General features: G+C 40.8%; 1 protein-coding gene across 1 annotated transcript in view; it reads left to right on the top strand.

Moving 5' to 3' along the window:
* The window catches only part of malrd1 (MAM and LDL receptor class A domain containing 1), a gene marked incomplete at its 5' end in the record, with an annotated part of 82,945 nt that overhangs the window by 46,722 nt on the left and 10,536 nt on the right, over positions 1 to 25,687 (top strand). The window contains 7 exons of the mRNA XM_080864726.1: positions 3,271 to 3,516; positions 7,769 to 7,926; positions 15,261 to 15,441; positions 19,617 to 19,745; positions 19,853 to 20,014; positions 22,272 to 22,429; positions 24,969 to 25,170. Of these exons, the coding sequence (XP_080720852.1) occupies positions 3,271 to 3,516; positions 7,769 to 7,926; positions 15,261 to 15,441; positions 19,617 to 19,745; positions 19,853 to 20,014; positions 22,272 to 22,429; positions 24,969 to 25,170 (1,236 nt within the window). The remainder of the gene's footprint in view (positions 1 to 3,270; positions 3,517 to 7,768; positions 7,927 to 15,260; positions 15,442 to 19,616; positions 19,746 to 19,852; positions 20,015 to 22,271; positions 22,430 to 24,968; positions 25,171 to 25,687) is intronic.

Genomic DNA, 25,687 nt, shown 5'->3' with positions numbered 1-25,687 from the left:
GTACAAGGCAACGAAATGCAGTTTGCATCCATCCAGAAGTGCTTTAGCCATGATATAGATATATTACAAAATTTATATTAGCAATAATATAGATATATTACCGAAATGGGTCTGTTATAGGTATGAGGGTACAAAAATGGGTCTATTATGGGTATGTTACAATGTACACGGTATGAAGGTATGTTATGAATATGCTATAACTATAAGTATGTACAGGCTGTAGTGGGTATACAAGCTATGTACAGGCTATGAACAGGATATAAATATAAAGCTATAGAAATATGCAAGTTATAAACAGTTGTAAACAGTTGTAGAATTATAATTATCGTATTGTACAGAATGATTGTTTATACAGAATTATGCAGTAGTGCAGTTAAGATAAGTGAAATATGTGGCTACTTTATTTATTTAGCTTGTCTAAAATTATTTCATTTAAACTTGAGAAGGTCACTCATCCTTTCAGACTGAACGTCTATGTATGCTGGAATGGGAATCTATTCTGCTTTTAATTATTTTCATAGATATTAATTACACTTAAAAGTGGTCGTCTGACACTCTGTGTTGGCCTTGTGACACTCTGGTTGCTACCGTTCGCCCTCTGGCAGCTGGTATAGGCTCCAGTTCCTCTTGCAGCACTGAGTCATATAAGTGGAAGAAAATGCATGGAAAGGTTTACAGTTTACACTATGCAATATATGTTAAGGGCTTAAACATAGGCCATAAGGAGCTGAAATCCAGTGCATAGGACTACTAGTTTGAGACATATAGCAAAATTAAAAGGGTCAGAAGATGCTTTTTTCCCCCTTTAAACATGACAGGATAATTTTCTGAAAGAAGAAGGAAGAAGCAAATAAAGTAGTGTGAAAACAGGAAAGAAAGGCATTGTAAAGAACACGGTGATATGAAGTGTTTCTTGAAGGTTAAGTCAGGGAGTATCACCGCTGCCCTGACAGTGAGGTGAGTCCAAGTGGCCATTAATGAGACAAGAGGGAGAAGACTTGAAACAGAAACCTTTTCTCTTTGTGTCTCAGCAGCTGCAGGCTGCAGAGGACGTACAGTAATATTGATGAGAGCAGAGACAGCAGGAACTGTAATTATATACTGCTGTTCCCTCGGGAGCTTTTTCTTCCACAGCTTCAATCTATATAAAACCATCACACGATGGAGCAGAAAGACCGACCGCTTTTACTCTCCACTTGCACTTGTTTTATAGCTCTGCCTGGAAAAAATACCCAAAACTGTAGAACAACACACATGAATAATGTTAACGTGGAGTTCTTCGTTTGCATCTGTAGACTGCATGTAAATGTGAGCGTGTGTAAAGGAGAGACAGAACAAAATGCAAATCAGATTTGAGCCGATCTTCTTCTTCAAGTCACTATTGTGTTGAACTTGCAATAGAACTGGGAAAATACAAGTCAAATAAGTTTTCCATTAAAATCCTTTAGTAAAGCAGTGAAAGCGAAACTTTTTAATATTTTTTGTGGCTCTTTCTGTAAAAGATAAAAGCTGCAAACTGGAACATTTAGGGTCATCTACTCTTTAATACTTGTGCAGTCAAGTAAGTGGCTGTGTGCAATGTTCGTATTATGGAAATTCATTCATAAAGGTCCACATTTTACAGTAAAGTGTTTCTAATTAACAATAAATGTTATAAATATTTTAGATAAAAACAGGACAGTTTTCCAGTGAATTATCTGAAACCTGGGTGTCCTTCTATATTCAATAAACCTTCAATAAACTTCCTATCCTGAAATAATTCACTGGGATTTAAACTTTAATGTTGAACCTGAATGACATTGCTGCACAAGGGGGCAGCATACCGCTCAAGGCGCCTGCCCACATACTGTATGTAAGTAAGGACAGGAGCAGCCTGGTGAGAAGGTCACATTGCCAGCAGCCTTCGAGCTCTTTGAGTTATCCAAGTAACAAGATATAAGCAGGAATTAATGAGGACAAATGAATTAGTGTGCATTCACAGGAGCAGAGCGGTAGCTACTCCTGTGGGTTTAGCAGTATGCTGTTAGCTGATCTTTGAAATAAATCCACCTACAGGCTCAGTACGTAGCAGAGCAGCTGGGAGCTGTGGCTTCCTGGCTTCCTATATGCCTTTGTGGGGCACATTGCTTCTGGTCCTGTGCATCTGAAGAGGAACAAAGGATTAGGAAGGACTTATACCCCTTTCTCTCCTTTAATTACAAGGACCGCCCCTCTTCATCACGCCTCATCTCTCTTTGTAACACTCCCTTAAGCTAAGCACTGACCCCACTGGAATGTTTGGCTCCAAAAGAAGCAGATTCCAGCCTTCTCCAGCCACCAGATCATACAGTGTTTCATTCTTATAGCCCCATGCCCTTTTGTCTTCCTAAGCCTCTTAAAGAGCCCCCGATGCCACATGCAGACGGTCCCCCTCTCTTGAGTTGACTGCTTACGCTCCGAAGTTAATGCTCAACTCATGCGGTGCTGTCTAATCTGGTGAAGCACACAGTAGTTATTTTGCTGAAACTCCTTTAGGCACAACATTTTTATTGCACTTTGTAATTCATAACAGAAAAGCTGGATGTTTTAGGAAATGCACAAATTGCTTTACTTTAAATATTAACCTGCAGCAGCAGCCTGCTAGCTTTGCACATGTAAACTTCTTAAATGAACATACATAATTAACATACAGTGTCTGGAAAACAGTTTTCAGTTTTGCAAACGATATTATTTCTTGGTGAGAAGTAGTGACTTTCTGCAGTCTGGTTCTTATAACTGTTTTGTATGGATAAAACAAAAATCATATACAGTTCATATATACAGTATATATGTGATAGCAGTACAGACAAATATAAGAAGAATATGGAGATGAAGCTCGACACTGACCTTTACAGTGCGTCGATCCAGAGGTGGTGTTATTTTATGGGACGCTCAATAATAATAATAATGACAATAAATTTTATTTGTTGGCTCTTTTCAAAACACTCAAGCTGGCCTGACTCCACAAAATTAACAAGATCCACAAAAAACACAATAGCAAGAAATATTTAAAATCCCGGAATAATACATATAAAAAATATGAGTTATAGTTTATATGCTGAACAGTTTGGCTTTAACATGTGATTGAAAATGTGTAATATGGTCTGGCTGATGGAGGTGAAGTGGTAGTGAGTTCCAAAGATCCAGGACGACTGGCGACCTGTCATATATTTTAGAAAAAGCATGCTACTTTACATTTAAGAACATTCGCGTCTGAGTTGTATTTCTTTTTTTCTTTTTTTTTATTGTCAGGGTCCTGTCCTTCGGGCTTCCTGCCTTGTGAAAATGGCAGGTGTTTCGCTCCATGGCAAAGCTGTGACTTCACGGATGACTGTGACGATGGAACTGATGAGAAGCATTGTGGGACTTCGTGCACCTTTGAGAACGGACGCTGTGGGTGGAAGAGCTCCCTTGCAGATAATTTTCACTGGGTGCTGGGCACTGGGTCTGTCCAAAGCATACGGCCTCCGTATGATCACACGCTGATGAATGAGTATGGTATGAGTTTGCATTTTCTGGTACACTATGAACTCTGTACACATTTAAAGTTGTAGGATTTTTCTTTTTACCACCGTTTCTCATTAAAAAGAACGATTCTTTAATCACCGTTGCATAATTTAGCAGGTGCATCTGTGCTGTGAGTGGCTTTGTATAATCAGAATGAATGATTTTTCAAATTTTACCTGCTTGGGCCAAATGGCTCTCCACCATGTTTAATTCACGCTTTTGTAACTTTAGAGACAAAATCAATGAGTTTCTTCTCAGCATGTGAAAGCGCACCAGGTAATTTATTCAAGGCTAAAATTCCACTTTACTCTGTGCATGCCAAAAAAGCAATACACATAAATTACTTATCACTTAAGCTAATTTTTATTATGCAGTCTCCTGCATGTATCTCCTACTTTGATACTGATCCAAACCAGCACCTCGTGGCAACCCAGCAAACATGGCTAATATTATTCCCCAATCAAAACTGGACAGATGCTGATGTTTTTCCACATACCATACTGGTCCACTTAGAGCCTCAGATGATTGCAATAAGAAACAAATGCACATGATTTTGTTTTTTAATATGCCATTTCATTGTTATCTAATTTGTTTAGCAATTAGCAATGCAATTATGCCATTTGAGTTTAAATTAGCTGTCATTTGTTGCATAGCCATCACCTCCGTGCTTCCCAATGTTCCCATTATAACCCTCAGGTGAAGCTAACTGATCAGATAAGAAATGGACAGCAAAGCAGGAGATCTTTTTATTTTGTTCTAATCATTAGTTAGCACACTCGCTTGGGAAGCAAAAGATTTCTTTTTTGAATCCAGAGGTCCAAATCCCCTTGGGGTTACTTCATGAAGAGCATCTGGTGAAACACTGCTAAATAAAATAAAAAAATGCAGAGCTTCTGACAGCATCTTTTTTTTATTAAAAGGATAATGCATAGCAAATCTTGCACACAAACCTTCCTTTACTAAGAAGTCCAAGACACCTGCTCGATGTGAACTTGCATTTAGAAACTATTTTTAAAAGTCAGATTGTGTGCAGGGAAGGGATTCCCAGGATGGCTGCAGCCTTTCCAGCCTCCACAAAAAGTAAAACAGATCAAGGAATGCAACAAAAAGGCAGATACCTTGACCCGGCCTGCAAACTTTCCAGACCCTGATCTTATCGAGCGTTTGTGTGCCCTGACTGATCCATGGAGGCAGGGACGTGCAGAGAGGTTTAAAGGGGCGGGTGCTCAAAGTTAAAAAGGGGCACATTGAACCAGGCTGAATAACAACAACACACATTCATCAAGAATCTAATATGGGAAGGGCGGGGCTGTGTTGATCTGAGACTGTAGACATTAAAAAGTCCACAGGAGAGATGGTAGCTGATTAAACAAGTGTCATGAGATAATAACAAAATGCAAAGATTGGTGACAGCGCTTGGAACCATAAGGCAACAAAAAACTGTGACATAAACTCGGCTCTGCCTGTGAATCACTCTTTGCTTCTCTTCTTCCTTCCTTCCCATCATTTCATATATCACTCTCCACTTGCTGTCCATCTGAGAACAAGGCACAACTTGCTATTGCAATAAACTATAATCTAATTATCCACACCTAACAACTCTTGCACTTAATCTATAATAAAATGATGACAGAAAAATGTTATAGCCCTGCCTTTAGTAGCCTCATACAGCTCCTACTGTTTCCTCCTCATGTCCTTACCAGTCTGCACAATGTTATATCATGAGTAATATTTTTTTTAAATCCAGCTAAATAAAACACACACATGCACACACAGTGACATTTTAGACCTTCTTCAGAATACTGTATATACTATGGGCATCATGGTGCTGATCCAGAATCCTTACATTATTATTTATTACTAGAGCTACAATAATAAAGCAATGAGGAGGGGGAAGTAATAAATATGAAATAATGTATTTATGATGATTCCATTTGTTTCACTATCCACTCTGTGCAGGGCAAAGCTTATTACATGTTTAAACTGTAGAGATACAATCATTTTACTGCTGTAAAATCCAAATTTTGTCTTATTTAAAATATAAATCTAATATAATCTGCTTCTTAATGTATGTTTTTTAAAATACAGCTTGTGTTTTTTAATATATTATAATTATAATAATTATTATGTGGACATGCATATTAGATCGTTTTTTAGTGAAATATAATCCCTCCAGAAAGGCAGGAAATGCCCAGAAACTTACTTTAAAACTAAATATGTTCCCTAAAACGGTGACAGAGCTACAGACCCATGACAGCCTTACACAGGTAGCCAGCAGCTATGACCAGCACTACTTGTGCAGTTAATAAAAGGACAGGTAATGTTTGTCGCGCTGTTGCACACACAGCACGCTCGTTTGTTTCAGTTCGTCAGTTGCAACAAGACAGCTTACCAACGTGTACGTAATAAGCTAATACTCCTGTGTGCTACACACTACAGTGTACGCGGTACACCTACTTACTGGTTTTGTCGCATCAGTCTGTGTCTCTGAGTTAACTTGTGTTTCTCCTACAGCTCCGGACCGCAAAAAATGCGCGTGCTCTTTGTGAGCTCGTTCCCGGCTCGTAACCAGCGCGTTCTGCCGTCGAGGGCGATCATTGGTTAATAGTGATCATGTGACTGATGCAAGCCAGATCCTTTTATTTAGCAAAACTGTGATTAATAGTTAAATATTATTGTTGAGGGGCACAGACAGGACTCCGCACGCACACACACATAAAAAAATAAATAAAAAATTTTTAAAAGTTGCCTCAACAAAAGGGCACTTTGGGCACTCATCAGGAAAGGGGCGGGTGCTCAAGCCCCTCTAGCCCCCCCCCCCCCTCTGCACGTCCCTGCATGGAGGTCACATCCCCAAACAAACTTAACCCAAAAGATGTGCTGCAAACATTACAGTGACTGCAGGACACTCCCGTCAGAGGTCTCATGTCCACACCCATTTGCTCTTAAGGATGTGCAAAAGATTTCAAATGTGACACGAGCTGCTGTTGAAGCTAAGTCTGCTAGCTTTCTGGCTGACCCCCGTGCGTGCTGTGTCATGCACACGTAACATGCCGCACTTTCCTCATGTCATTTACCAAACACACCCTCAAATTAGGATTTAACATCTGCCGATTTCCCATCTCCCTCTCTTTGGCATGTCAGCGCTCCTGTCCTGCATCGCCAGCATCCTCCTGCAAGCTCTGGGGGCAACTTTTCCCATCACTCTCCAATTTCTATGTGTAAGATATGTGCAGGGAGTGATGAGCTCAGAGACATATCTGTTGCTTTAATAAATCATTTCAAACCTTGCCAAACAGAATAACAGTCACAGCAAGTGTGGGTAAATACTACAGGAAACACTTGCTAAACAGCTTTTCTGTGAAGAAACAAAACAAAAAGCTTTTTCTGAGTCAGTTTACTGTGCAGCCAGACAAATAATGTTCTAATAAAGAAGTCAGTCAGCAATAACAGCCGTAACCAGACAACAACAGAGCAGAGAAAAGGGAGTTTGTTACAGAGGAGGAGGAGGAGGAGGAGGAGGAGGAGAAGAAGAATACCCTGCTGTGGCTTCTTCTCCCATTACTTTGTTATCTGCAAAAACACCAAAAATGAGGATGTCTTGCAGAGGCATTCATGTTTATTGCAAACTGTGGTGAGAAATATATTACATTCCCACTAAGTGCTTCACAGTGAAAGTCTTAATACAGTTCTGATCTAGCTGTGGGAACACCAGATTACATGCTGCATCATTTCTTGAAAAGCCAACTTAAAACCGACTGGTGGTTGACTGAATCTTAATATTCTGCTGAAAAATGTAGACCATAAAAAATTGAGTTTGATTCCATGAAAATCAGAAGAATTATATCTAAACTTTAAGTGTGTTTAAAATATTCAGTAACAGCGATACAAAAGCCATAGACTACAAAAAAACCCGATGTAAGATTATTATTATTAATGTCGCTAATGCTGAGTGCAAAGAAGATACACTTTCTTTATTTCTCATTCATTCATTTTCCTACTTTCTCCTTTCTCTACTTGGCTGAAAAAGTTTGAGTGCTCCCCTGTGCCAAAGGCAGTGAGACATTAGAAGATGTGTCAGAGATTACCCCGTAACTCTTGGCCCTCCTTCCCCCAACACGTTTTGTGACCTTCATGTGATTTGTCAGAGCCACCAGTGCAGAGATAGTTTTCAACCTCTGTGCTCACTTGCTGGCTCAGTGTCTTTCTCCTTCATCACTTTCCCTCATTTCTCTCCCTTTAGGGCATTTTGTCTATTTGGAAGCAACACCAGTGGGACTGAAAGGCGATAAAGCTCATATTAGAAGCTCTGTGTGGAAAGAGTCTAGCGCCATCTGCAAGCTCTCCTTCTGGTACTACATTTCCCACAAGGCCTCGGGAAGCATCCGGCTTCTGATCAAGGTAATGCATCTGCATATAGACAGAAATGACATCAAATTAGTGCAGCTGTATCGTGGTGTCTGTATTTGTAAAAAAGACAGGAGGTGTTTGATCTATAGAGGGAGGTTGTAGTTGGTTCTGAGCATCTGGGAAGATTCTCTCTTTGGCAGCTTGCAGTTCTTTTTACCCATCAAGTTTCTGTACACATGGCTGATTCTGAGGGATTAAAATTTCTATTTGGACTTTTCTGCCATATAAACTCTGGTGGGTTTGGCCTCCATCCTCTAGTCTATTTACTCTAAACTTTATTTCACTTTATCAGGTATGACTCAAGCAGAAGGTGCTGCTGCTGTGCTTGACAAGATTCATTCCTCTGCAGGAAGGTGTAGCAGATCATTTTTCTGCATGTGTGGCACTTCAGGAACTTTTTATGCCATCTGCAACAAAAATGCTAATATAAATGTATTTAGTTATTTATTTGTAGTACCTCCTTTTTCAAACATTTACATATAATTGCTCATGCAAAATAAAAGGCTGTTCAAGTTCATTTCAAGGAGGATCCACATTCAAACACACATGGCAGACAGATTTTGGTAGGAAGCTGAAAGAAAGAAAGCAAAGCAAAAAAAAATAAAAAAAAATACCCAACCAAACAAAACATCCAAAGAGAAAAGCCATCTAATGGGAGCAATAACTGAACCAGAGCAACTACGAAGCCCTGAAAAAAATTACACACTCCAGAGAGCAGGGTAATAAGGAACAAGAGCAGGCAATCACAAGAGCACCAGAAAGAGGAATAAAACACCCTAATACGCACAGGGAAAGTGTTTACACAAATAAAACAGGAAATGACTGCCAAAAAAATGGCACAATACTGGAATACATACGCAGAGGAAACACGTAGAGGAAACAATTAAAAACTCAGGCAGGGGTAAACAACATCAGCAACGGGAAAAACAAAACACAAGAAACATGAAGAGAGAAACAGAAGAAAAGCAAACTGTGGCTTATGCCTGTCTCTGACATGTTTCTGCTACTTTAACTTTTAATTATAAAAATATAAACATACAAACACATTTGAGGTGTCTTTAGAAAATAAAAAACACTGCTAAGACCCTATGGGAATGTGGTGAAATTTGTGTATATTGTGTATGTGTGCCTGTTGTTTCTATATAGTTCTTTCTAATGGTAATTTTAAAAACCTACTTTTATCCCTTGCTGTTTGTTTCATTGTTCTTCATTTGTGAACAAAAACTAAAACACATTGAATGATTGTGGCTGCACATTAACAAAAAAAACAACCTCGTTATGTTACTCATTCACTGATCACATGCTTGGATGGACACGTTACACTTACTGATGCTGTTTTTGTCTCAATCATTAGATAAATAGTCTTTGCTATTGATTGTACATTAAAGCCTGCTGTAGACTGGATACTGCTATCATGATGGGATTTGCCCAGTCCCCCAGTCATCCAGCCGGCTGTTGGATTGATTATGAGGCTCTCCGAGAGGCAGGAGATGATAAATGCATGTGGACTATTTTTAAATGTGCACCCTCTTTCACATATGGGTTGAAAATGTAAAATTTGGCCTTTTAAAGAAGGTCAGCTCTGTGCTTTAAAATGAGGTGCTGGACTCATTTACACTTAGAGACACAGACGTAGTGGGTGGAGAGTTCAGAGGCCCTCTGTGTGTGTTTGTGTGTTGGTGGGTGTCTCTGTGTGTGTGAGGGAGAGAGACAGGCAGATAAAACCAAAATGCCTCAAGTCTTATGTGGCTATAGCTTCCTATGACACATAAATGATGATAAGTACATGTATGACCTAGAGGGTTCAAAGACATAAGCACTTACAGATTATTGGTTTGTGCTATAATTTACAACATTAGAGCACTTTTATAGTCCGGATGTTGCAGCTACATAAATACTAGCATGCACACACATTTGCACAGGCAGGGCAATAAAAACACACAAACACGCTCACACTCTCTGCAAGCATCACAGTGTAAATATAGTGTATACTATGCATCTTTAAAGGGTGACTGAACAACAAAAAAGCTTATGATAATAAGAGTGAAAGGGAGGGGATTGTATTTACATGGCAAGCCTCCCCCCATCCCATGAAGTTCACAAGGGGCTCAACAGGCGGCTCTATTTATATCACCAGCCGTGTGAACTGCTTCTTTTAGTCATTAGTCATCACACTAATGAAGTGTCTGTCCTCAGCAGCAGAGCAAACTGAATAAAGATGGGGTGTAAGAGTGAGTTAAGTAGCATTAATGTACCTGCCAATCTTCAAACTTCCAGCAACACTCCTTCTAATGTGTCTACATCCATTTATGTATGTATGTATACATGCATTCTCCTATGAGATGATGGATGATGTCCTAGAGGATCTCCTCCGAGATAGGACCAGGGCATCACTGATCTCCTGGACAGTCGGAGGTGCAACCTGGCAGTATCGGAAGGACTGAAATATATAATGTCCCAGAGTTGCTCAAGCATTTTATCCTGATATCTAATTGCAGTTAGGGTGTAGAGGTCTGTGTGCACCTCTGTTTCTCATTGTTTGGTCAAAGGCAATCACACCAGTGGCCTGGTGGAGGTCATTCTATAGCTTTAGCAGTGCTCATCCTGTTCTTTCTTGCACAATGAAGCAGATAACAGTCCCTCTAATTGGCCTATACAGACCTGTAGTAACCGCTTGTCTCCATGCTTCTCAGACTGAACTGGGAAATACAAAAAACCTTTTGGCAATGACACATGTTGATGTGCAGTCCTGGAGGAGTTGGCCTAGCTGTGCAACCTATGTAGGGTCCAGGTATTGCCTCGTGCTACCGGTGGTAACACTGACCTTAGCCACTTCCTAGTGGGCGGGGCTTAGAGGGAGATAGAAACTACAGAAGGAGAGTCCCCTGTTTACAAAGTCGGGCCTTTTTTTCTTAATTTTTGCCTTGTGCAACTTTAAAGTTTAAACATTTGCAACTTTTTGAGGGGTCAGGGATGAGATGGGGCAATTAAAGTTTGGTGAAAAAAAGTCTGGAACAGAATTAAAACAGAAATGGGACTATGCTAACAAAGGAAAATAATGTAATTCGTATTTTTCGTTATACCCCATTTCCTTGGCTGTCTCAGCAGTATAAAAGTTTCATCTTGGAGAGATGAACTCGTCCTCTTTTCATGGAAGAAATATTTTACTTTCCCTGCCGTGTATTTTTCATAATAGGCTGTTTGTTTGCCTTACTGACTGATGCACTTTGAGTCAGCCTACCATAACGATGACAGCAAAATTACTACATAGCTAGCTGTTTGCTCATTAATATAGTTATATATGGTGTTGTGGGTTCAGATGCAGCCTGCGATTATGGTGAGCCAAACATCTGCCGGTCAGCCACAGAGAGGACGTTCTGCTCGAGTAAAATATAGCATGACGAGGCTAATCATTTGTGCGTGTTTCTCGTCACGGAAACAATATGCAAATCTGTCCCTGGTGAAACATGGAAATATTTTTTTAAGTAAGGAAAGACTGAGTGTAAAGAAAAAAAACTTGTGATTTGACTAAAAGGTAAGTTGACAGAAAACAGCTGCCAGCAGTTTCATAAAATGAAAAAGCCATGAATACAAATTGGATTTTAGTTTTGTGGAACATTCAGTATACGGTTAAGACGTCAAGGATTTCACAGTTTCAATAAAAGAAGCTTTTTGTTGCGAGCACAACTTTGTTTCTTTCTTCTGTTTCTTGCATCCTGACTTTTACTGAGGGATAATAAAAAGAAATTATGCAAATGTATATCCTCTCTTCACTTTGAGCAAACCGAATTGGCGGCTTGCGCTGCCTTGTCTGCAAGCTCAGGAAATGAAGCTTCAAATTAATCGAATAAATGCCTCGACTGATATGCCACCCAGGCATCAAATGTGAGCTACGTATGCCTGTAACGCACGCTCGTCACTCGCTCTCTGGCTGCTTTTATGGATTGGGCCTTTACTCCGTGGCATAAATCTGGATAAGTCCTGCTGCAACGCTGCCTATTAATGTACGCTCTACTCTCACAGTAACAAGATTATTTCAAGCCAGGGCTTCACTGGCATAAAGAGAGAAGACAGTCTGTGCAAGCCTCACCCAAGGGTGCATTTTAATAGGCTTTCCAACCGCAGAGTAGAAAGTGACATTGCTTGTCCTCTGCGTTTGAGTATATTACACCAGGTTTCCTTTCACTGCAGTCGAGCCTCTGGTCACATATTGCCACCTCAAGTGCAGCATGTTTGCTGCTTTATTTTGTTAGGGGTGGTGTTTATTTCACACTCCTGCGACTCATTCCCCACTGCAGCACTGCCCTTAAAACTGAATAATTATGTGACGCTATAGACCTGCAGTTTTCCCATCACCTTTACAAAGAGCAGAGGACGAGGAAGCCGTCGTAAATTATTAGAGCTACAGCAGTATTAATATCAGACTCATGAGCTTCTGCAGAATAGGTAGTTAAATCTATATGCACCCCCATTAATGCTCTTCTCCGTACTGACCTGAACCTAAGATTGAGTTGCAACTATAACTGATATCCTAGAGGCAGAACAAAGCAGAATATACAATACTATGCAAAAGGCTTTATATATACATATATATACATAGAGAGATAGAGAGTTAGATAGATACATATATAGATATATATAAATTTTTCTAGGAAAATGGGAACCATTTATTCAAGGACTGTATTCTTCATGGTGTGTAGTGTGTCCTAATATAGCCAATGACTAACAGCTCTTCTGGATTCATCTTGTTGGTGAAAAATACAATTTTATCTATTCCAAACTGGCTTATTTTTGGTATTTTTCAAAGATTTAGCTGAAAAATAAAGAAAACTAATTATATGTTTTCATGGTTGCTGTAACAAAGTGCCTAAAAATACCAAAAATTGGTTCTTTGCTAAGTTGTATATACATAATACTGGTTCATCCCTTTAAATGATTCATCAGGTCAGTGTTAAGTGGCTCAACAAACAAATAAAAAACATCCATCCATCCATCTTCTTCCGTTTATCCGGGGCTGGGTCATGGGGGCAGCAGCCTAAGCAGAGAAGCCCAGACCTCCCTCTCCCCAGCCACCTCCTCCAGCTTCTCCAGGGGAACACCAAGGCCTTTCCAACCTCAGCTGGCTCCTTTTGATGTGAAGGAGCAGCGGCTCTACTCTGAGCCCCTCCCAGATGGCTGAACTTCTCACCCTATCTCTGAGGGAGAGTCCAGCCACCCTTCGGCGGAAGCTCATTTCTGCCGCTTTTATCCACGATCTCGTTCTTTCGGTCACTACCATAGGTGAGGGTAGGGATGTAGATCGACCGGTAAATTGAGAGCTTCGCTTTTACACTTAGCTCTCTCTTCACCATGACCTTGGGGAGGTTCAAGGACTGGACAGAAAAGGAGTAAAAAAGTAGATCAAAGAAAAAGAGAAACTTTGAAAGACCTTCGGAAGGTCTGGAGAAGTGCTGCTGTATAAGTTTTGCTCAGTACCTTATAGATGTTTGGGTATTTTTCTTAAAAGTTGTACAAAGTCAGTCTTGATCCATACTGGCTCAGTTTGCCAACAATTAGCTGCCATTTCTTACACTTCATTCTTATTCTTGGCTCAATGCTTTTGCAGATCTAACCCCATCAGAGACTCTTCAGCTACACCAACTCCAAGCGGTTCCACGTTCTTTCAATAAAAAAGTTTTAAAAGTGGCCATGTGCTGCTATTTATTGTAGATGGGCGAGTTATTCAGACACGCTGTTGCCAACCTAAACACTTATACCACATCCCTGATGACGTTACACAGTTTGAAAACATTTCTGATAAACCAAGCATGTCATTTTTGTCTTGCTAGCCCACAGAAGCGTTCTGCTAAGCAGTCTGTTTTGCTTCATTCTGGTCCCGTTATTGAAAACAGAAAAGGTTTCAGCTAAAATCGAGTGGGGCTGGTTAGACATGCAGTCAGGGATTTGTTTCATCCCCTTTGGCTAAACAAGGAGCAACAATGTAACCATTCATCCTCAAATGAAATACTCAAATAAAAAGAAAATCTTCCACAAGCGACATACAGATGCAGATATTTTATGGGAAGGTTTTCAGCTTTAAGGGTTTCGTGTTTGAGCAAAGACGAGGATCACATTAGATGAACAAATTCAGGAAATGATCTGCAGTACTTTACTGACGTGGATCATCTGTCATAAGTACAACATTGTATACAGTAGCAAAACACAGTGTTTTATGCACCACCGCTTCTATTTAAGTAAACATTTTTTCAGGCTGAACACGGATCACACTTCTTTCTTAACCATCACAGGACCATCGTCCCCACAGTTAATGAGCCCAAAGACTTCAGGTAGTTCTATCTTTTTATTACATAATCTAGGTGAGAAATCTTTAAATAATCCCAAACATTCATGCCGAGTTTTAATTTCTCAGGATTTTCTTTTTTTACTCATCTTTAATTATACTTAGTTACTTTATTTGTCTTTGTTGGCTTGACCGGAGCATGCAACAACAATTTGAAGACTTTACTTTGACATTGTACTCTTGTTGATACTTTTTGTCTTGATATATTTATTCTTTAGTTTCTCGAGTTTTGTTTTTTCTTTAATCCACTTCATCTAACATTCAGTATTACTTTTTAAAATCGGTATATGTAGAGTACGGTTCTGTTTTATCTTATCTGAACTACACTATTGTTAAAATTCCATTGCATTTTCTACTACCTTCACCATCACCTCGCTAGATCCTGTTACTCTTATGCCCAAAGTATTTTAATATGAAGTGAGAGAGCTTTATAAAAGTCCCATTGATGCTTTTGACATGACAATAAAAACCAGCGATGAGATGCCGGCTCGTCAAAAGGCACGTCCACTAAACCCAAAGTCAAATTTGCTGTTTCCAAGCTGTATTAGTCATGATTTAGTGCCTGGCAAGTACCATGGGAAAAGGCATAGTGGGCTTACAGAGGAATACACGTCAGTTTGTCTTTTAATATGTTCCATATGTGACATGAGAGAAATCTATTACTATACTCAGAAAGCAGGGTTTAAATGTGAGTCGCAGGTCTCGGGGGAATTGTTACTACAATGTTATGCTAATGCTAATGAGAGTTTAATGACTTCTCTTAGATGCCATTCCCTTTTTCTCAGCAGCAGCACTCTGTCCACATATCTGATTCAGCACGTTTTGACCAAGAAGTTCTTCACTCTCGACATGAGGCTTAAAGCTTGAAAAAAAAATTTCTGACAGTAATGACTGCTGTAGCTCTTTGAAATGAGACTGCAGCACCATAGTATGTGAAATGCTACCACATGAGCCTCTTTTTGTTCATCGCTGCTCTTCTCCACAGATGGAGAATAATTTAAAGGAGGTGTGGAATCAAACGGGACATCAGGGCAATAAGTGGAACCGAGCAGAGATCCCCCTGAGGAAGCTCAGGAACTTTGAAGTCATATTTGAGGTGGTGCGCCTAAAGGACGTGAGCGGTGGAGCGGCCTTAGATGACCTGGAGTACATAGACTGTGCCCCAAGTAGGTAGCATGCACAAACAGTACACAACAAGTTTTGCATATAGACTGGACTACAATAAAATAATTATGAAAGCACTATGAAGGCAAATTTCAGGTGAAATTGGGTCACTATAAGCCCATGTTTCATACACCTGGGGAGATTAATGACAATATTACTAGCATTTCTATTACTGCTCATTTTGTCACTGATGGTTTTGCTCCAAACAATTGTTTGTTCAATATTATTATGATTACATGTCATTTTTAAATGTACATTTTTAAAAAGCTATTGATTATATAACGCTTTTGAACACTAATTTAAAATGGGTTGAACCAGCATCAAAGCATTTGTGGACTTTAATAAAAATGTAAAAGTTGTAGTGATGTAAAAATTAGTTATGTCAATTAAATGCCTGCGTACAATTATGAACGTGCAATTTTTTTTTAAAGATGCTTTTGGCAGATACATGGAAAATGACTGATAACCAGCAAATTCTAGCATGTTTAAATTGCATGTTGCTGTTAGCATTTAGCTTAAAACAAGCGACCTGGAGAAGTGATTTGGGTATGTCATCAATGGCTCTTACTTTTTTTTACTTAGTTAAATCTAGTTGGGCTGGACAGCGTATTTATATCACATATTATTTATGTACATGTATCTGCATCTGCAGTTTTCAATGGTATAGTTTACAAGTAATTTACTAATTAACTGTGAATTGCAGCCAGCAAAGGTAAATGATAAATAACGCACTGCAGGCACTATCGTAGGTGAGCAGAGGAGATAGAATCAGAATCAGAATCAGAATGGGTTTATTGCCAGATGTTGAGGTTTACAACATTAGGAAATTGCTGCGGTGCTTCAGTGCAGACAATAAGAATTAAAGTGCTATGTAGAAAGAAAGATATGTGCATGAGATATACATGAGATATATACATGAGAATAAGAATTATGAGTGCTACGTAGAAAGATATATACATGAGTGCAGGTGGTGATCAGTGCCAAACATGAAATGATGCAGTGACACAGCGTAGGGTCATGTGTTAGTGGCGGGGACAATCATGTGGTTATTGTTCATGTGTCCAACAGCAGAGGGGAAGAAACTGTTCTTGTGGTGAGAGGTTCTGGTGCGAATGGACCGGAGCCTCCTGCCTGAGGGGAGCAGGTCAAACAGACTGTGTCCAGGGTGAGAAGGGTCAGCTGAGATCCGAGCTGCACGCCGCAGTGTCCTGGAGGTGTACAGGTCCTGCAGAGATGGGAGTCTGCAGCCAATCACCTTCTCAGCAGAGCGCACAACACGCTGCAGTCTCTGTTTGTCCCTGATAGTGGCTCCAGCGTACCACACGGTGATGGAGGAGGTGAGGATGGACTCGATGATTGCAGTGTAGAATTGCATCATCGTCCGTGTTGGCAGGTTGAATTTCTTCAGCTGCCTCAGGAAGTACATCCTCTGCTGGGCTTTCTTGATGACGGAGGTGATGGTGGGCTCCCACTTCAGGTCCTGGGTGATGGTGGTACCCAGGAAGCGGAATGAGTCCACAGAGGTGATGGGGGTGTCAGTCAGGATGATGGGGGGGAGTGGGGCTGTGTGCTTCCTGAAGTCCACAATAATCTCCACTGTCTTCTGGGCATTCAGCACCAGGTTGTTGTGGCTGCACCAAGACACCAGACGTTCAACCTCCCTCCTGTAGGCAGACTTGTCCCCGTCCGAGATGAGCCCAATGACGGTGGTGTCATCTGCGAACTTGATTAGCTTGACAGACTGGTGGGTGGAGGTGCAGCAGTTGGTGTACAGGGAGAAGAGCAGAGGAGAAAGAACACAGCCCTGAGGGGAGCCGGTGCTGATGGTCCGGGAGTCCGAGACATTCTTTCCCAGCCTCACGTGCTGCTTCCTGTCCGTCAGGAAGTCAGTGATCCACCGGCAGATGGGATCAGGCACATTCATCTGGGAAAGCTTGCCTCGGAGATGGTCTGGAAGGATGGTGTTGAAGGCAGAGCTGAAGTCCACAAACAGGATCCTGGCGTAGGTTCCTGGGGAGTCCAGATGCTGCAGGATGAAGTGTAGGGCCATGTTGATGGCGTCGTCTACAGACCTGTTGGCTCTATATGCAAACTGCAGGGGGTCCAGGAGGGGGGCCGTGAGGGTCTTGAGATGGGAGAGAACTAGGCGCTCAAATGACTTCATGACCACAGATGTCAGAGCCACGGGTCTGTAGTCATTTAGTCCAGTGATCCTAGGTTTCTTGGGGACAGGGATTATGGTAGAGGACTTGAAGCAGGCAGGCACATGACATGCCTGCAGTGAGGAGTTGAAGATGCCAGAAAACACTGGGGCCAGCTCGTTTGCACAGTGTCTGAGGGTGGCAGGAGACACACCGTCTGGGCCGGGAGCTTTCCGAGCATTCAGACTCCTAAACTGCTTCCTCACATCTGCTTCATGAATATGAAGAGTTGTGGTCGGAGGAGGTGGTGTGAAATCCTCTTTTGTGTGGGGTGAGGGGGCGGGTGTTGCAGGTGAACAGTTTGAAGGTGGTGATGGCTCTGTGGAGGGGGGAGAGGTGGGGGAATGAGTGTCCAAAGTGCCTCTATTGTTGGGGTCGTTGGAGGTGTGAAGGCTGCCTGATGGCTCGTCAAAACGGCAGTAGAAGTTGTTAAGGGTGTTGGCTAAGAGCAAGTCATCAGTGGAGTGGGGGGTTTTAGGCTTGTAGTTTGTAATAGGAAGGGTCTTTAAATTTCATTGTCCTAAAAAAAAGGAGCAGTGGAGAGGAAAAGTTTCAAAAGCTGGAAATCTCACCACCTGGTAAAGTAATCACAGGCTCGCTGGCGCTCGGCAAACCCCTGCACATATATTACCGTCGCTTTGTGCACAGTGGCAGTGCAAATCTTTCTTATTGCTTCTTAAATTTAAAAAGCAGCTTCAATTCAACTAAACTTTTAAAAGCATGAGGAAAATGTCTTTTATTAACTTTGTGTTCATAGCGGCTCATGTTTGCTGAAGTCTGGAGAATAGCCGTAATCTCGCCTTTAAAAGAAGCTGGACCCATGAATCAGTCTCTTTGTAAATGTGAGATTAAAGTAAAGCAATGCATGATGTAAACCCGCACCAACCCAGGTGTCTTAACGCAACAAAATAAATAATTCCAGCAGTTAGAGTGGTTGAGAAAATAAAAACAAAAAAAGATTTCAGCCTGAATTTCACAAAGTGGATTCAATTGTTTTCAGTTTCTCTCTAGCCTTCCTCTCTGCTTTCGTTTTATCAAAGTATTCTTCCAATAAGCTTCATAAGCGCGATATAACTATGCTGTGAAATTATTTTATGATCTTTCCAGCTGATAGTTTGGAGTATGAAATTGATTCTGCCGCCGGCACACTCAGAGAAAAAGAAAGGCAGAACTGTTGGGTCTCGAAGCGAGAGGAGAGTTTGATTGTCTTTGGGACGACAGTCGCTGACAGACGCCGTTTGATATTTATGTTTGAGACAGATGTTGTACATTAAACAGGACCTGGCACAAGGCTGGGCACCAGGGGGGATGTTTCCTGCTCTGCCGACTCTTTTCCATCTCCATCTCCAGTGCACACGTATAAACAAACACACACAGAAGAACATAAATACTGACCTGCAGATCTAAGCGGAGGCATAGATCAAAACAGACTGCAGACACACAAGCAGACAAATTGTCTGTCCAAAGCCAAATGACACAGACAGACAACTTCCATCAACTTTGAGTGCTCGCTAAAATGGATTTTCAGTTTATTATATGATGGGTTTTAACCCCACTGACCTCCCGGAATGAAATTCAACTCTTTCCTCATTTCACTCATCATTTAATGTCGCTGCCTTTGAAGTTTAACCACGCACACACACACACATCTGCACAGACGTGGCTAATGTGTGTGTGTGCTGTCTGTGATCCACCTGATTTGTTTTCCTTGCTCTCTGTTCCATCTCAAACAAGGCGGTGCAGGAGGAAGGGGGCTTTGATTTCCCTGACAGGCCTTTGTCTGCTTTTGTTTACCTTCTTCTCCGCTGCTGTTCTTTGGTGCTGAGCACAGGAAGTCTGTGTTTTATTAATAAATTGTTCATCACAGCATTTTATTTCATGTCAGATTTAATTTGTCTGGATTAGAAAATGGGGATGAAATTGTTGAGGAATAATAGAAATTATGATTATTCATTGTAATTATCTGTGTGTTTTAGCCACTGTGGAGGCCGTTGAATGTCCTGCGCCCACAGATTTTGTGTGTCGCAGCGGCCACTGCATTGAGTCCCACCTGGTGTGCGACGGCAAGGCCGACTGTGCTGATGAATCGGACGAAGCTGACTGCGGTGAGTAGAAATGATAAATAGGTCCCTTCTTGGAGAGCAGAAGGACAACTTTGAAACAGGACTGCAAACTCTTTCCTTTCATCTTTCAATTTCTTTCTTTCTGGCAGACAAAATAATTAGCTCGCCAGGTGCTTGTAGCTTCAACATGGAGGGAGACCAGTGGAAAGAGAGATGCCAACTTTCTCAAGACCCTGATGATGACTTTGATTGGAGGATTGGTTCCAGTACTGAGACACCAGGGGCTGGACCTATCACCGACCACAGCCAAGGTCTGCAGCTGCTCTCTGCTAAAATCTTACCAAAAATATGACCATACACAACAAGAAAAATGTGCTTTTACTTCTGCTTTCCTTTTCTCAAAGTAAGTCGAAGGTTTTTATAATGGCTTTTTGGGTGGTTGGCTGCAATAAGGTCTGAAATTAGCACAATGTGTTGTTTTACGGCATAAAATACATAAAAGTACTCCACTAATGTATTTTTAAGTTCTTTTATGTAACCCACAGAAGGCGCTCGCTAACCAACTACACAAAAGTTGTTCCATTTATGCGTCGAGGTTCATAAAAGTAGAATTTTTGAGCATCATCTTACTGAACAAATAATGTATCATAAACTGATTTTCCCTGAACTTATTTCCTTTAATTATCCAAAAAGTCTATAGAAAAGCCCACCGAGGGGTAGTTTTATTCTGTTTTCCTCATGTTTGGCTTTGTCTGAAAAAATCCTCCATCCTTGTGTCACTTACATGATACCCAGAATTACAATATGAGAATCTTCGGATCGGATGCTTCTGCCAGCCTCCTAGTTTGTTCCTGTTAATAACACTGGCAGAAAAAACAAACAATTTCTCAAAATTAGGAGCAGACAACATCTGCATTCTCCTGACACCCTCCATGTTTTCAGCTCTCTGGCAGCGCCTTTGTAATTACAACTTGACAGCTGGAAAATAGGACTGTGTGACACCGACATGAAGGCAGGGTTAAAAATACTTCCTGATCAATATCAGTCTGAGTCAAACTGAGCTTATCAGCATTCCTGCTTATCATATGAAGCAAAGCTGCTTCAAATATTGTTTTTTAAACTGATTAATTGAAAGGTAACGACACTTTGGCAACAATTACCCACATTTATGCGAAGCAATGTTAATCAAAATTTCCGTAAGACTTCAAGGCATCAATAACTCACCAGCTGAAAATACATTTGTTGACTACACCTGCTCGACTGCTTATTAATGCAAATATCTAATCAGCCAATCACATTTCAGCAACTCAGTGCATTTATGTATTCAGGCATCTACTATTAATATTAACTTGTGTACTGATATGCTGTTACCCAGGGATTAAATCAGTTATTGCTGTATGTGAGCAAGTTTAAATATGAGTAAACTGGTAAATATACACTTTAGCATCTCTCCAAGATTAAACTGGAACTCTCCCCTCTCCTCCATCCCCTTGTGCACAGATGTGCATGAGTGCACGTCCACAGATCTGTCTGCTACAGCACAGTTAGCAGCTATTGTTTCTGAAGACATGAGCAACATAAAATTGTACCAATTGCTCACTCCTGTCTCAGGCTGTGTAAGGGGTAGAGAAAATGAGCGAGTGGCTTCTCCAAGCACGCCCTTTTTATTTAAGGCCTTGAATGATGACGGACCAGTTTGAAATGAGGACGACAAGCAGCATGAGTGGAGCGCACGGGTGAAAACTGTTAAGGAGAAAGTAAGGAGGTAAAGAAGCACACACAGCAGCAGCTATTTTGTCCCTGCATGCCACATGAGAGCCATAATGCTGAGGACAAAGCAGCATTTTTCATGGGTGACAGTGCACTCAATGAACCAGCTGTTGTCTTCTGAGTTGCAGCTGTAACTCCACCTTGTACTGGCTGTCACTAGGTTGCTATTCCTGATCGGTCATTTGAGGTTATTGATCGGAAGGATGAATGATGGGCTGGATGGACTCGTGATCTTACAGCTTAAAAACACATGGACAAAGGCATGACTCTGCAAATATCCTGTCGTTATAGGATCAGGTAATGGAGCACATGCGTGTACACGTTCTTGGAAAACGAGCTCTGCCTGGATAGATGCACAGACTTTGTTTTGACTTTTATGATTTGATTCACCGCAGCGGAATCTGTGTTGTGGGTGTGAGCAGGTTTTTTTGTGCACTGTGGATTGTGATGGCCTTAAATCCCCCTTAACTCATGTGGAAAACTCCCACTTTGTTCTGGCACCGCACACATGCTGTCTCATCTCCAAGCCTAGCCGAGCTGAAGAAGCTCTCTGCAGCTTTTGGCTGCAGGATACATTTAACGACAGCCTTCCTCCGTCTAAATATCGTGCATATTTGAACCAGCAGAATAAGGTTATTGGATTTCTTTCCTGCAGCAAAGCTGAAATTTGATGGTTGAGCTGGGTTTGGCTATGGCTTTTCCTTTGCCGTTTCAGCTTCATCGTTCATCGCACTGAGATATTACTCATGCCTTACATAAATGTTCTGCAATTGTAAAGTACTGCGTTTATCTCCAAAGGTGGTGGAGGGAACTTCCTGTATATAAACTCAGCCATTCAGCACGAGGGCGATGTTGCCAAGGTGACAACCAGGAGTCCGTTTCCTGCCAGCATCGGCCTGTGTCACCTGCGCTTCTGGTTCTTCATGCATGGTTCTGATAGGATGGGAACATTGAAGGTGACCTCATCTCAGACAAATTTCTCTTCTGTTTCCTGCTTTTGGGCATCAGGCTTTTTTTTTTTTTTTTAACTGTCACCTGCTAAGAAATGATCCAAAATGAAGGCTTAATTTGGATTTGTCAGAGATTTCTTTCCTCTTTTACTCAGCTTATCAACATATTTTGCTCTGCTTACTGTCAGTCACCTGATACCCAAAGGAGGGAATGAACGTCTTTCTTCCTGCAAATAATCCATCAAAGCATGTCAGGTTACAAACGTCATTATCATATCAGTCTTTTCATGTCTTTTTAGGTCTCTTTGTTAAATGGGTTAATTTCAAAACAACAAACAATAAGCATTTGCTAAAAGCTCTACTTAGACAGGAAGTGTACTCCATGCGTAGCCACAGATGAGGCGCTTACAAGAAATCTACATGAATTATAAACAAAACTACTCAAAAACTCACAGCTCTAAATTATGCATAAATTACTGTATTGCTAATCAAAAACAACTATTAAACCTTCAGAGTTTCCACTTTTGAAATAAGCCATCAGAAAGTATTGTAAGGAAGGATATTCTACGGTACTTTAATTGAGTTTTTCCATTTCGTGCTTCTTTTTGCTTCTGTTCCACTACACCTCTGATATTGAAAAGTGTATTTTTAAATTGAAACTCAACTAAACAAAGGAATACTCTCCCATAAAAGTCTGTTTTAAGAGACGATACAAAGGAGGTCAGTGATTCAGCTGACCTGATTTACTCAAGCAGACTGTTGGAGAAGCCTTGACTGAACATGCTTTGTATGCTTTAGTTTTCAGCCAGACCTCTGGAGCACAAAACAGACCACTGCCTGAGGACCTTAAAGTGCAGTGTGTGTATAAGAGATCAGAGATGTAGCTGGAAAAGAGGCCATTCAGGTCTTTGTACTAATCAATAAAATCTTAAAATACATTTTAAAAAATGATGAGATGGTGTTTTTAGTTTTGGATCAGTTTGGCAGCCAAGTTTTGTAAGTGTACAAAGACAAAGGTCTCTCCATCTTTACAAGTTAATGTAAAATTAAGGTATGTTCAATAAAGCTAACAGTAAAGTGCCTTAAACCTGTCTTTTTTATTGACAAGCAGGTAGCAACTGCTTTGGTTTTGTATATGTGTGTGTAGCTGTGTTCCAAGTTGTTAGTTAGTTGTTTAATAAAACAATTTTAAAATTATGCTACAATCTAGAGTAATTTAACGATGATTAAGCAGCATGTGACTTTGTAGTCAAGGTGCTACCCTATGAGAGTGAGTGTCCTCAATTTCTCAGCCAGATCCATCACTCACTTATTTCATTTCATTTAAAATTTTAAAGAATAAGAAGAAATAAAGGAAAATAACATAAGATGACAGTAGCCAAATAACTCAGATTAAAGTTTCAAATCAGAACCTCATAAATAAGTTAGGCTCCAGCCACACAGTCCTAAAGTTAGTGACCGATTGGCGACCCCCTGGAAACCAGCAATCGCTAGGGGAGAAGGTTGTATTTCCTGACCGGTTGGCAATTGGTTGTCCGATGCTGGTCTCAGTTGTCATGTGAAACTGGTCACAAAAAATGGCCTGTATTTGGAGTGCTCCAATGGAAACCTCCTCTCAGTTGCTTTGGTTGCTAGCAGTGTGTGAAGATTGTTAACAGAAAAGCACTACTTTTACTCGGAGAGCCAACATTTTCCAGCTTATGCCACACTTTTCACTACAGCTCCATAGTTAGTTTGTGAGTGTTTGCAGACAAGTCTGAAAACAACCAGCAACCACAGCAATCTGCCAACAACCACTTGTTAAATGATAGGAGAATATGCATTTAACCTAACAACCATTTTGTATTATTGTTGGGTCTTACCTCACAATATAAAACTGCTGTTGTGATTTGGCGCTATGTAAATAAAATTGAATTGAACCAGAGGATGTTTCAATTCCATTTTCAAGAGGATGGCCTATGACTGGAGCCTAAGCTGGCTGCAGTGAGAGAAGTACAAATAATCTGGAGTTTTTTGATGCAGCACACTTTTTGAGACCAATTTTACCTGGCAACAGCTAGCAACCTCCAGCAATCACTTGCCAACCAGTTGGGGAATACAGTTTTTTCCCTTGTGACCAGAGGTTTTTAGAGGTTTGCAGACTGGTCTTAAGACCTGCATGACTGAGGCCCTCAGTAACATCACAGTGGCTACAGACATCTTTTATGTACATGTTGCACGTAAATGCATAAAGTATGACACACGGAAACACTGAAGCTTTATAGCGCTTCTATTACTAGTACTCCAATTGTTTATGTTTTTCTACACTGCATTTCTACTGGTTTTATTTAAGCAAAGAATGCACATACTTCTATTGCACGTAACGGTGATGTGTAAACACCCTGTCACCACTAAAGGAAAAATGTTTAAAGACTGAAAAAGAAACTTTTTTTATGTTGTTTGTTTGATTATAATAAATTTTGTATGGTGATGATACATGTTCTCACTCAAACATATTGTTACACATCAAATGGAAATGTCACTTTGTGCCACCTGACCTCACCAGGTCTTTACTATTGGACCCAGTGGTACCCGTCTGTTGATGTGGGCAGCCACTGGAAACCATGGCAGACAGTGGACATACGCTAATGTCATCGTGTCCAGCACGGTACCCTTCAGAGTGACCTTTGAGGCCCAGGTGGGTGGAGACATGTGGACAGACATCGCCCTGGATGACATTTCCTACACTGCAGAGTGTATAGTTGGAGGTAAAGACCTGAAAGTTTTTCGCCTTCTTTGCCCTTCTATTTAGTTTTTCCTTATTTCCTATCCTTCTAGCACCCTTCTCATTTTTCATTTCATTTCCTCCAGTTTTCACATTCTCTCATTTCCCAATTTTTCCCTGTCCTCCAACATCTATGCTCGTCTCTTCAGTTTCCATATAAATAGTGTGAACCCTCGGGGAAAGTGTAGTGAGTTAATGGAGCCTGTTGCCCTGTAGGTCCATATGAATTCAATGCAGAGAATGGGTCAATGCCAAGGGACAGCATGGAGGGCAATGGGGAGGAAAAGCAATTACATTTATATTGTGTTGTTTCCTCACCCTCACCATTCTGTCCTCCCACCACCCCAAACTGTTTCTTTCACTGGCTTTCTGACGAAGCCTCTGTGGTCTCAAAAAAAAACATTAACATACTTTCAAAAACAATCCTGGGATTTATCAATGGGGGATTTTTACTGTATTTGACTGAAAATCAAGTTTATTTAACCCTTTTGCATGCATCT

This window comes from Rhamphochromis sp. 'chilingali' (assembly GCF_963969265.1).
Source record: "Rhamphochromis sp. 'chilingali' genome assembly, chromosome: 18".
Classification (NCBI taxonomy): Eukaryota; Metazoa; Chordata; class Actinopteri; order Cichliformes; family Cichlidae; genus Rhamphochromis; species Rhamphochromis sp. 'chilingali'.
The sequence above is the reverse complement of the archived record's forward strand: the minus strand, read 5'-3'. Positions and strand labels throughout refer to the sequence as shown.